Source organism: Mirounga angustirostris, unplaced genomic scaffold, assembly GCF_029215605.1.
Source record: "Mirounga angustirostris isolate CCGP_5_RB_7025 unplaced genomic scaffold, mMirAng1.0.hap1 SCAF_15, whole genome shotgun sequence".
Taxonomy (NCBI): domain Eukaryota; kingdom Metazoa; phylum Chordata; class Mammalia; order Carnivora; family Phocidae; genus Mirounga; species Mirounga angustirostris.
Genome location: NW_026991723.1, coordinates 14,929,393 through 14,941,849, shown reverse-complemented (window position 1 = coordinate 14,941,849; position 12,457 = coordinate 14,929,393). Strand labels below are relative to the sequence as shown.

Here is a 12,457-nt window from a genome sequence, read left to right as displayed (position 1 = left end):
ATAGTTATGTTTATTTTTGTGATTATTTGATTACTCTACTAGGCTTTGAATTTCTGAGGGCAGAGACCTAGTTGGGTTTTGCTCACCTTTGCTTAGTGCCTGCCACGCTACCTGGCATCTTGCAAATGCTCAATAAGTGTTCACTAAATTAATGAAAAGAAGACTTGGTTAGGTGATCACATCCAAAGAAGGGATGCTGTCTTCCTGTCACAAGTATGACATCAGGATCATAGGCATCCCAAATTTTGGCAAAAAGAAAGGTCCACTTTGGTTTGGACAGGTGCCACTTGAGGGAGATGGTGAAAACTGGAAGTGGTTGCTGAATTAAAGAAAGCACTGATAGAAATGAAGACCCTAAGGGATCAGTGTCCCAAGTCTACAGAATAAAAAGATACCAGGAAAGCTAAAAGCAGACCCAGGGATCTCTTCTATCACAAGCTATAGACATGTGTAAAGAAGTCCAGGAGTAGCAGATTAAGAGGCCTATGAGTGAGAGCAGAATTTGAGATGCCACTTCTCTTAATCAAACCTAATGAGCTTATTAAACCAAAGCTACCTGTACTGAACATTGAGAAAGTAAAGCAAATATGGGAGCCAGGGATGAATAGCCTTTGGATGCTGTCAATCCCAGCACCACACGCCTGAGCAGCACCCACTCTGTTCAGTGAAGTCTTCTAAGGAGTCTCACCTCAGATACAGAGGAGAGGATCCCTACCCCTGCCAATCGTAGGATCTCTATTCCAGGGAAGAGCCATATGTCTGGGTGGACGTGATAATCTACAGGCTTAGCTTTGTCCCCAAGAGGCTTAGCAGTCTGGCTCGGGGTCATACTTTTGCCCTCATCAAAAGATTGTTTATCATCTAGGCATTCAGTCTCTGCTGAGCCAGCCCTAGGTGAGGCTGAGACAATGGCAGAAACAAAGACGTTATGTTGGTGTATTTGAAGCTTGTTGAAACTAAGAGCAGCACAGCACAGCAGTAACAGTTCTGATCCAAAGTAGAGGAACCAAGCTCACGTTTTAAGAGCCAACAGACCCCTAAAGCAGCCATACAGGTGGGCTGCTCAGATAGTGTTCAGGAGACGGCCTCCAGATGCCACCACTTTGGATCAACCAGCATGGAACAAAATGTGCTCGTCCCGAGACCACATCCTCCCAGGTGGCCCCTGATCCAGAATGATAAGAAATACTAGAGCCAGTGATATGGGATTTCTCTAATGGACATACTTTGCTTGGAGACGCACCATCAGCCTGGCCAAGACTTTTTCCAGAACTGTACTGCAGACTGAGACTCTTCCTACTTAATCTTCCCCCCTTCTCTCCCTTCACAGGAATCAGGCTGGCTTTGTTAACTGGAGACTCTCCCCACCTACTCATGCTCCCTCTCCCCTTCCTCATTTGTAGGTATTTTCCTCCAAAACATATCCTGCACCTAATATTGTCTTGATGTCCATTTCTTAGGAAACCTAAAATGAAGGGTATTTGCCCCTTCAAAGAAGAACTCTGTGCCCTGGTGGTGGCAATGTAAATTGGTATAGTCACTACAGAAAATGGTATAGAGGTTCCTCAAAAAATTAAAAATAAAAATATCGTATGGTCCAGTAATTCCATGGCTGGGTATTTTTCTGAAGAAAATGAAAAAGTAACTTGAAAAGATATTTGTATCCCCATGTCACTGCAGCATTATTTACAATAGCCAAGATACGGAAGCAACCTAAGTGTCTGTCAATGGATGAATGGATAAAGAAAACGTGGAGTGTGTATATATATAATATATGTACATATTATATATAATGCAATATTGTTCAGCCATAAAAGGGAAGGAAATCTTGCCATTTGCAACAGTATGGAAGGACCCTGGGCATTATGCTAAGTAAAATAAGTCAGACAGAGAAAGACAAAGAATGTATAATCTCACTTGTATGTAGAATCTTAAAGAAAAAGAAAAAGAAAAAGAAAAAAACAAGCTCATAGATATAGAGAACAGACTAGTGGTTGCCAGAGGCAGGAGGTGGGGGATGGGCACAATGAGTGAAGGAAGTAAAAATGTACAGATTTCCATCTATAAAATAAACAAGTCATGGGGATGCAATGTACAACATGGAGACTACAGTTACTAGTTCTGTACTGCATATTTGAAAACTGCTAAGACAGTAAATCTTAAAAGTTCTCATCACAAGAAAAAGAATTCTGTAGCTATGTATGTTGACAGATGTTAACCAGTCTTACTGTGGTGATCATTTCACAATATATACAAATATTGAATCATTATGCTGTACACCTGAAACTAATATAATGTTGTATGTCAATTATACCTCAGTAACAAAGGGGGTACTCTCTGAAAATAAAGATGCATTTGAACTACTGAAATATCCCTTAAAAAAAAATGTTGTTCCAGGGCGCCTGGGTGGCTCAGTTGGTTAAGTGACTGCCTTCGGCTCAGGTCATGATCCTGGAGTCCCTGGATCGAGTCCCGCATCGGGCTCCCTGCTCAGCAGGGAGTCTGCTTCTCCCTCTCCCGCTCCTCCCTCTTGTGCTCTCTCTCTCTCTGACTCTCTCTCTCAAATAAATAAATAAAATCTTTAAAAAAAAAATGTTGTTCCATATGTATATCACAAAAATATCTCTTCTAAATGTGGCCAGTACAATAAGAGATGAAGGAACTTAAGAGAACTGACATATATGTCTGTGAGGAGACACTGTCGCTCTGGAAGATTATTATTTAGAAGAACTGTTGCTGCCGATAAAATCAGGAGAGGAACTGCTGTTTGAAAACATTCAGAGTGTCTGCAACAGTTTCCTCGGAGGACAGACTTCAAGGGTGATATATGGCACATGTGGGCAGGGCAGAAGGAATCAGCTTGGGGTATGTTAGAAGTAAACGAACAATGTGACATTAAAATCAGCCCCATTTTACTTTGAATTTCAGTACCTCCTCTAATTACCTGTTCTGTGTTTGGCAAACTGACCCACCTCTCAGAGTCCCAATTCCCTCAACTATAAAAAGATTATTGGGGCTCCTGGGTGGCTCAATTAGTTAAGCATCTGCCTTCAGCTCAGGTCATGATCCTGGGGTCCTGGGATGGAGCCCTGTGTCGGGCTCCCTGCTCAGCGGGGAGCCTCTCTTTTTACCCCTCCCCCAGCTTGTGCACATGCTTTCTCGCTTTCAAAAAAATAAATAAAATCTTTAAAATAATTTAAAAAATAAAAAGATTATTTTTTAAAGATTTTATTTATTTATTTGTGAGAGAGAGAGCTGGGGGTGGTGTGCAATAGGAGCACAGGGAGAGGGACAAGCAGACTCTGTGCTGAGTGTGGAGCCCAGTGAGGGGCCCATCCTGGGACCCCAAGATCATGACTTCAGCAGAAATCAAGAGTCTAATGCTCAACCAACTGAACCACCCAGGCGCCCCATAAGAGGATTATTGATCTTCATTCTGAAGGGTTGTTATGAAGATGAAATTTAATGTATGTGCCTACTTAACACATGATAGGTGTTAACTCTTCTCTTCTGTCCCTTCTAGGGCTTCATCCCACCAACATCTATGATGACCGTCAGAAAAGGGGAGGCAAAGTTCACTCACCATTTAACCGCACGCAATGTAAAAGATGTTCACAGGCTGGAAAACTGAGTGCATTTCCCTTTATTCACAACTCAAATCTTTACCCGAATGATCTCACCCTCTGCTATCAACTCAAGCTGCTTCCAAATACCACCTCAGCTCCTCCCTCACGCTCACTTACAAGAATATCAAAGCTGTAATATTTTTCTCTTTATCATTCGTACGTCATTCTTGTGTCTCCAAGTATTTGCCAACAAAGACATCCTCTTCTTCCTGACCTAAACCTGTTCTTCCAATTCTACTGCTTCAAACAATACCATATGTGCCAATTCAATTTGTAGCACAAATATTAGACAATCTCCCTATTTCTTACTATTTTAACAAAATATGTTTTCCTCCAGATTAGTAAGACCCACCAGGAGGTACTCAATAAAAGGATCAAAAATATGGTGCCTTGTAAACTGTGACTTTGAGAAGCCATAAGACTGGCCAACCTGGCACATATCAAATGGCATTTGTCTACTAGTTATTAAAGGGAATTTTGATGAGTTATGACCTGTGGGGTTTTTTAAAAGATTTTATTTATTTATTTGAGAGAGAGAGTGCAAGCACAAGTTGGTGCAGAGGGAGAAGCAGACTACCCGCTGAGCAGGGAGCCTGACGTGGGGCTCGATCCCAGGACCCTGGGATCATGACCTGAGCCAAAGGCAGACGCTTTACTGATTGAGCCACCCAGGCGCCCCAAGTTATGACACATGTTTACAAACGGCAGAGCACTGAACTCCAGAGAGATACTTTGCAGGAGAGGGGTGTCCAGAGAGAAGTCCCAAGTTTCCAACAGGAGACTCACCTCCCCACCTCCACCTCAAAGGTTTTCGGACCCTTCACATCATATAAACTCCTCTACCACAAGAGGTCATGCTTGCATCTCTTTCACAGTGTTCTATAAATCTTTTTCTGCTTCTCTTCCCCTATATCTATATGGAATTGCTTAGCTACGCTGGCCCATTAACCTTTTTAGATGCAACAAACTAACCCGTGGCTTAATTAGACTGTCCAGGCACTTGTTATCTCTGCCTCAGGCCTGAAACATGTCTTTTCCTCCTGGCATCTCTGGGCTCTTCGGAAGTGCAGAATTCTGTCTTTTGGGATCTCAAGGATATTCAGTTAATGATTTCGTCCATGATGCCATGATAGATAGAATACTGTGCTGTCCAGTTAGATCATCTTATAATACAGGGTGGGCACCTCTATGAGGTCACAGTTCAGAGGACCAAGTAAAAAACTTGGGCAAGAGTAAATATTGAACCTACCATTCTATTTGCTAATTTGCAAATTGTGTGTCTTTTATGAAAGGTGAAAATGGGATATGTTTCAACTCCTTCTCCCCGTTGAGATAGCTATGGCATTGAAGGGAGTCAGTCTATGTTCTGGAAACAATCACTGAGAATGTTGTTGGAAATCAATGCAGCAAAATTACTGATGTGATACTGGGCATAGAAAGAGTACTAGATTAGGAGCCCCTCAATAGCTATAAGACCCTGGACATGCTTCTGTGACTCAGTTTCCCTCATTTTATAATGTGAAACATGGGATGGAAGAGCTCTAAAGGCACTCCTATCTCTAAAAATCTCTTATTTAATGATACATGCCAAATAATTGAGTGGTTACGGTATGCAGAAAAATTAAGAAAAGCTGTAAATGAATAATATCACTTTAGTGACCTTATTTTTTTCTTGGCCATTTATATTCTCTTATTGCTTTAGAATTGCTTTTAGGCAGGCCAAGAACTATAAAGGAAAATGAGTATCACAGACTACTCTGGTTTCTGTCTTCCTCTATCCACCTACAAATAGTATTTCACCAAACTGAACATGAGAGAGCTATCAAGGGGAGTAATAAAATCCTGGTAAGCCCATTTACTGCCCAAACCCTCTCTCCTGGTTTCCTCTTGTACCCACCTGTTAGAGCCTCTGGTTTGCCCCTTAGAGCTACCTTCCTCTTTTTTTTTTCCCCCAGCTGATTAATATCTTTCAAATCCCTAATGGACTTTTCCCCCCAACTTTTTTATTTCAGTTAGTTGACAAATTTATAAGTGCTTAAACTTTGTTAAATATATGTTTACAAATCTAAAAACCTTTTGTTCATACTTCAGTTCTTCTTTTCTCTGGTTTGACTCAAACATCAGAAAATGCCAATGACAACCAGACTGGAAGTTTATTATCTTGCTAATCAGAAGAAGAGAGTGAGATGTAAAAGCAGTTTCAGGCGAGCATAGTAAAAAATTATTATCTGAAATTTAGAGAGAGGGTCAGGAGAGAGAGAGAGATGGATGGGCGATAACAGAAAGGAGGAATAAAAGATAAGTAAAATCTAACTCAGCGGTCATATCCTTCATAAATCCTAGACCTTCCCAGGCAAAACTAACAACTACTAATTCAGGGCTCCCCAGTGTCTTTTTCTTTTTTTCTATTTTGCTTGTGTAGCATATAGCATGTGGTATACTAATTGGCTATCTTCTACCATCATGAGTGCCTTGAGGTCAAGGATCATATCACCTTTATCTTTGTAAAACCAGTGCATGCTTATATTCAATACATAAATGTTGAATTGAAATGAAAAGTGAACTGACAGGGATGATTGGAGATTCCAAATGCCACAAAATCGGGGCTACCACCATGCCTTATGCTTATTCTCTAGCTTGGCTTGCTTACTCAGAGACTGGGAACCTTTCCTAAAGTTTACATTTCCTGGAACTGCTCACATAAATCAATTTCTACAGCTCTTATCTCAAGGCTGTACAAATCCTCCCCTTACTCAGGATTGTCAGTCAATAAGATTCATTAAGCCTCTGTTGGTTGAGTATCAAATTAAGGGCTTCAAAGAAGATGTAACAGATATGATCCCCTCTTTAGGGAGCTCACAATTTAGGGGGTTTGAAGGTAGAATTCCAAACATCTATGAAATATACCTATCAATACTATGACTGTGAAGAGTGTTTATTAGTTTTTCTCTCATTCTTTTATTCCCCAGGCTACATAAAATCTTATTCTCATTTGCTACTCTCCCAAAATTCCTTGAATTATCAATTCCCCAAAGTCTACCTTGCTACTTTCTTATCCTCTACACTTTCGAACATCTCTGATCTGGTCCTTATTTTAAAAAGAATCTGTGGGACTGAGGAGTTGCCACAGACTTGAATCAGACTCCGAAATGATTTTTCAATGGGTAAAAATGCATCTCTGGCATAACAACCATCCCCACCCAGGGCAGCTCAAAGAGTAATACTATTCTCGTACTACAGTCGAGTAATGTCATAGGAGTACCACAATTGAGTGTACTCATTTTAGTATTATTTAGAAGTTAGAATCCAGTACTGTTTTGTATTTAATATTTAGCTTTATTTATTGAATAATTACTGAATAGTACTGAGTCTTCAGTAATACTAAATAGATTTGTTTAGGAAACAAAGAGGTTAATACAAAATGTTAAAGCTCTAATTCCCTAAGAATCCTACAAGATTTTTCAAAAAGCGCATTTGCAAACTCTTCCTTTGTTCTTTTCCAAAGCCAGAGATAAAGAAGCCTTTGATCACTGAGTTCACCTTCATTCAGTAGTCTATATTCCCATTTAATCTTGTTATCATATTCTTAAGCCAATCCTTTTTTTCTCTCTCTCTCTCTTATTCCCTCCCTCCCTTCCTCCTTCTCCCTCCCTTCCCCCTTCCTTCCTTCCTTCCTTTCTTCCTTCCTTCCTTCCTTCCTTTACTATTTTTTTAGCAGGGGGCATGTATGTATCTCTTTAAGACTTCCAACCAGCCCCAGAGGAAGAGGCCATGGGGTTTCAGAGAGTAAGGAAAAATCTGTCCTCCTACCAACACAGTTGTGGGGAGACACTTACACTGAAGTCGTACAACACACCAAAGTTTGCCGCAGATGCCTCTTCAGCTCTGGGAACTGTTTTCCTAGGTAAACTGCCATATGGCAAACCCCAGAGGTACTATACAGAGAAGCAAAGAAAGCAGTTAATAATTGGAAACAAAGTCTGAGCCACACATGTGATCACAAATGGTTTTGTTTAAAAGCACTACTTATACATTTTCATGGCGACTCTGTGGGTCTTCACGTGGGGTCCCATTTTCTGGGAATCGACTACTAAATCCAGAGTGAAGAACAAAGGGAGTGCTAAGAACCCTGCATGCTAAGTTCAGTGGACCACCAGCAGTTGGGCCAACCACATTGCCCAGAGGCTTGCTGAGAAGCCCCCCTACCCACGACCACCTCCAAACTGGTCTCTTTTAGGGGAGGCCTGGAGAGGAGAAAAGAGGCCTTTGGGGGAACTATAGTGTTCAAAAAAAAAAAAAAACCATATTACCCACATCTTCATATGGGGTTACCTCTTAGGGGTGAGGGTGGAGGAAGATTCCCTCCTTCATGTTAAGAAAGAGAAGACTCAAGTGAATCAATCGCTCATACAATTCGAGCATGTCAAATAGGAGGAATGATTGTACCCTGATTGTATTTGTTTTACCACTAATTCAGGTTTGCTGCCCTGATCTTATGCTACCAGATTCAAAGAGGAGTTTTTAGGGGCAGAGCCAGCCAGAGAGGCAACATGAATAGGGCTCTAGCAGGTGCCTTGGTGAGACCTGGAAAAAGCACCAGGGCAGGCACATGGCTTGCCAAGCAGATGTTGCTTCTTAAGTAACATGAAAACTTTCCTTCCTTGGGGCTAGGGATGGAGGATGAATGGTGGCTGGAAGCCTGGGTGCCAAGCTTGACTGGACAAGGGCTGGAAGTCAGCCCCTACTCCTACCCTCCATACAAGCAGCATGGGATTCATGGAAGCTTCTTGACTTCCTAGGACTGAACAGAGCAGAAGGTGGGTCCTACCCATGTGGTCGCACCCCAAAGTTGGGGGCCACAAAGGACAAAGAAGATTAAGGTCTCACGCTTGCCCAGGGATATGGGAACTTTGGGCAAAAGGGCATCTGCTTCGAAGGAATGCTGAATGAGGCTGGGTGGGAGGAGGCAGAGGAAAATGGAGCCTTGTTGCCAGGAGCGGACCAGCCCTGGCCTCTGATGGCTCTGTAAAGCTAACACATCCTCCCTTGTTCTTTTGCTCGAGCTGGCAACCATTGCCCAGAAAACAGGATGCCCCTCAGCATCTAACACAAACCTGTAAGAAAGCATCCAAAGACAATACGCTTCTTCGTTCTAGGAATACACTCCATCAGGCACAGATTGGCTCCCTCCACTCTCTATCAGGCATTCTGTAATTTCATATAGGTGGAGTAAATCCAGCCACAACCTTTCACTTCCATGGCGGTTGTGTGGTGTGGGGAGACAAGAAAGCACAGTTGATAGAACTCCACAGAGATCTGAGTCTGACACTAAGGGGCATCATAATAGCCAGTGAAGGAGTTTCGGGGCTCCTCAGAGAGATGAGCAAAAAGAAAGCTGGGGTTAATTTGAAATTGATGACATGCATTCTGTCTCGTCGCCTGAAAGTTTTCACTTGAGAGATGAACTATACAGGACTTCTGATCTGCGTTCACTGCCTCCTAGGAGCCAGATAGCCGTAGAACCTCCCGAATTATCTCAGGGACTGTAAAACTAATGGATTAGGTTGCAAAATCTTGGGACAAAGGGTACAATCAAGGTACTAGACCCAGAACAGCATAAAAAAACCTCACTCTGAGATATCGGTTAAGCCCAATAAGCAATGTGTAACTCTGTTTCCACAGTTTTAAATGGGGAAAGAAAACTCTTCTACAGTCTACCTCATAAATTTGTTGTGGGGCTCAGTAAGTAAAAGAAGTGAAAGTGTTTTTGCACTGTTAAAAGCTAAACTTGTCATGAATATAAGGAATTATTAAGATTATTATGCCCGTGGGGAGGCTTGATACAGAAACTGGCTCTGATTCAAAACCATGGGGATAACAAGTCACTCAAAACACTTAGTTTTGGCTGTGGGCAATGCTGTTCTGAACAAATTGGCTTTGAAATAATGGTACCCGAAAAGACCCTTTGTAGCTTGAGTAAAGCCCGACCTGACTTTTGTATAAGTAAGCATCCAAGGGTCAGAGTCTTTTAACTTCTTGTGGATAAAGGCTCCAACCTCAGTCCTGCTTCTTGGCCTTAGTTGATGGACTCACCCTACCACCCCACCGATCAGCTCAGGGCTTTGGCATCTTCAATCTGGAAGCACTATCTGCTTTCCTCTCCTCCCTGACCTTGATCCTAAAAGACCCCACCCCACTGTGTATGTGTACATGTGCGTGGGGGGTGGGGATGTCTGGTTTACCTTACTTTACATCTGGAAAAAAATAGCTCCCTTTGTGTTTCTTCAGATAGAAAAGCTAGGTGTCTTGAGTTGCAGTAAGAAGCATTTCTTTCAAAGCAAACTTGTTAAAATAAATACAATTCACAAGGTGTCAAAGCCTTCCTTTTGAGCAATTAACATTTGAGCACGGGGACCACCTTGGGAATCTGATAGAAGCCGTGAACCATTCCACAGAAAAATGTATATTTAGACATACACACAACATTTTATATATGATTTCAGGAGGCTTATGTACCCTTTGGAGCAAGGATTAGGATCTTTGGCCCACGGGCACCATTTTGAGGATTAACCTTGTTGCAAGTGCTATGACTCCAAGGGCGGATTATTGCCAGTTAATCGTGCTGTTCTTCAGAAGAGAAAAGAAATTTTCTAGGACAGTGATCACATGAGAAAACTGTTTCAGCTTTTGTTGTGTTTTGTTTTTTTGTAAACTGAAAGTCAGATTCTTACCTCTGGCAGCATGATGAGGCTGAATGTCAGGATGAAGAGAACCATGTTTACTCCATACATCCATCTCAAGAAGAGGAAGTACGAGGCCACGGAGGAGCCAAACTGACCTATCAAAAAGGAAATGAAAATGTTGAAAGACAGGTCAGAACCAAACGAAACAAAAGCTGTGTCTGGGTGCTTTCGAAAATAAATCTGCTCATTGCAACACATCGGTCCTTTCCACATTGACAGTCTTCAGCATTCTGTTTCTATCCAGGAAGAGAAAACGTTATTGGTAACGGAAGTGCTGTCTACTGTGTGGATGCAGTTGTGGAGAATGACTGTGACCCTACGCCTTTAGGGCCCATCCAAGGGAGAGCTGCCTGGGGCTTAGCACCTAGGGTTGCTAGGTGAAAGCCCATTTTATTCCCGGAGCTAATAAGTTAATAACATTAAGTTGAGCGAATACGTGTAAAGTGGTTACCACAGTATCTGCCGGTAGTTAGCTACCATTATGATTATAATCACTACACTTCTGCCTCCTTTCTCTCAGGCAACAACGCCTTTCTCAAAAGCCTTTCCCACATCCTTCAGGGACAGCTGGCCTGCAGACCCTCCTGGGCTATTTGTCTGCATCGCTGGCATTTTTTAGGTACAGCGCAGGAGCTGAAGTTCATTCACTCACTCTTCACATACTTCCAGTATTTTCCCTCAGGAATTACCTTAGATGTGAAACACAATGTCACAGACAGGGTTGTTGCCCTAATACAGTTTACGTTTTAGTGAGGTATGGAAACAACAGAGAGGCAGGGATTTTAAAAATAAATAAATAAAATATATGTATTTATCACAATGTATGTGCTATATGCTATTATATAGCATGTTATATGTATGTACAGTATGTGTCATATTATATATTCTATATGTACAATATATATGTATATTCAAATACATTGTATAATATCTGCATATTATGTACTGTATATCTTATGTGCCTGTAGCATATATATGATATGTAAAATCACATATGATGACATTATTATAACAATTATACATGTACCTAATATGTAATTATACATATAATTATAACAACTATATACATATAATTATAACAATTATATAACAAATATAAAACAATTATATATACCAGATAGGTCGTAGTGAGAAGAAGGTAAAATACTGAGAAGGTTGCTTTCGATAAGCTCGTTGAGGAAGGTGTATCAGAATGGGTAACAGTCGAGCAGAGGTCTGAAGTTGGAGGAAGAGGCAGCAAACGCTCAGGCTGGGGAAGAGCAGCTCAAGAGGAGGAAAGAGCGAGAACAAATATCTGGAGGCAAGTGAGAGCTTAGGACAATTGAGGAACCAACCGAAGGACTTATGTGGTGGGAGCCCAGTGAACAAGGGAAAGCGGTGACAGATGAGGGATGAAGAGACAAGCCAAACCACACTGTATAGGGCCTCCTAAAGACAGGTAAAAAGTGAGACTTTTATTTTAAATGTGTTGGGAAAGTCGCCAACAGGTGCTAAGCAGCAGGATTGGGTGTGGGGGCGGGATGGGAAGTACACTGTGGCCTTTAAAGTCTCTTCAGCTTTGGGAAACGAATTGGGAGGGGACAGGCAAGAATGTGCCATCAACATGCACGTGCCTCAGTGGAAAGTGATCTGTCCACATTGTATTTATTGAGAAAAAAATTAAAAAACAAAACAAAACAGGGGTGCCTGGGTGGCTCAGTCGAGCCCCGCGTCGGGCTCCCTGCTCAGCAGGAGGACTGCTTCTCCCTCTCCCACTCCCCCTGCTTGTGTTCCCTCTCTCGCTGTGTCTCTCTTTCTGTCAAATAAATAAATAAAATCTTTAAAAAACAAAACAAAACATTATCTTAAATCAGAGAATGGAAGAGGAAGAAAGACCAGGAATTCGGAGTCTCAGGTGGCGATTTCACTGATTAACAAAAGCCCAACTTTCTTTGATCATCGCTTAAAGTTCAACCCCAAGGTGCTAGTTTTCTTCCCGATTCCCAGTTCCCCTTTGCAGCTGCCCAAGAAGAAATGATAAACATCCACGGCCACCCACCGCATCAGGCCCTTTTTCCTGACTCCTTCAGCAAAACACCTCCGGGGACC

At 41.9% G+C, this 12,457-nt stretch overlaps 1 protein-coding gene across 1 annotated transcript in view; it reads right to left on the bottom strand.

Annotated features, from left to right (window-relative positions):
* TMC1 (transmembrane channel like 1) overlaps nt 1-12,457 on the bottom strand; it is a 126,644-nt gene that overhangs the window by 52,960 nt on the left and 61,227 nt on the right. Inside the window, exons 7-8 of the mRNA XM_064579868.1 lie at nt 10,358-10,464; nt 7,463-7,561 (exon numbers count right to left, since the gene is read on the bottom strand). Of these exons, the coding sequence (XP_064435938.1) occupies nt 7,463-7,561; nt 10,358-10,464 (206 nt within the window). The remainder of the gene's footprint in view (nt 1-7,462; nt 7,562-10,357; nt 10,465-12,457) is intronic.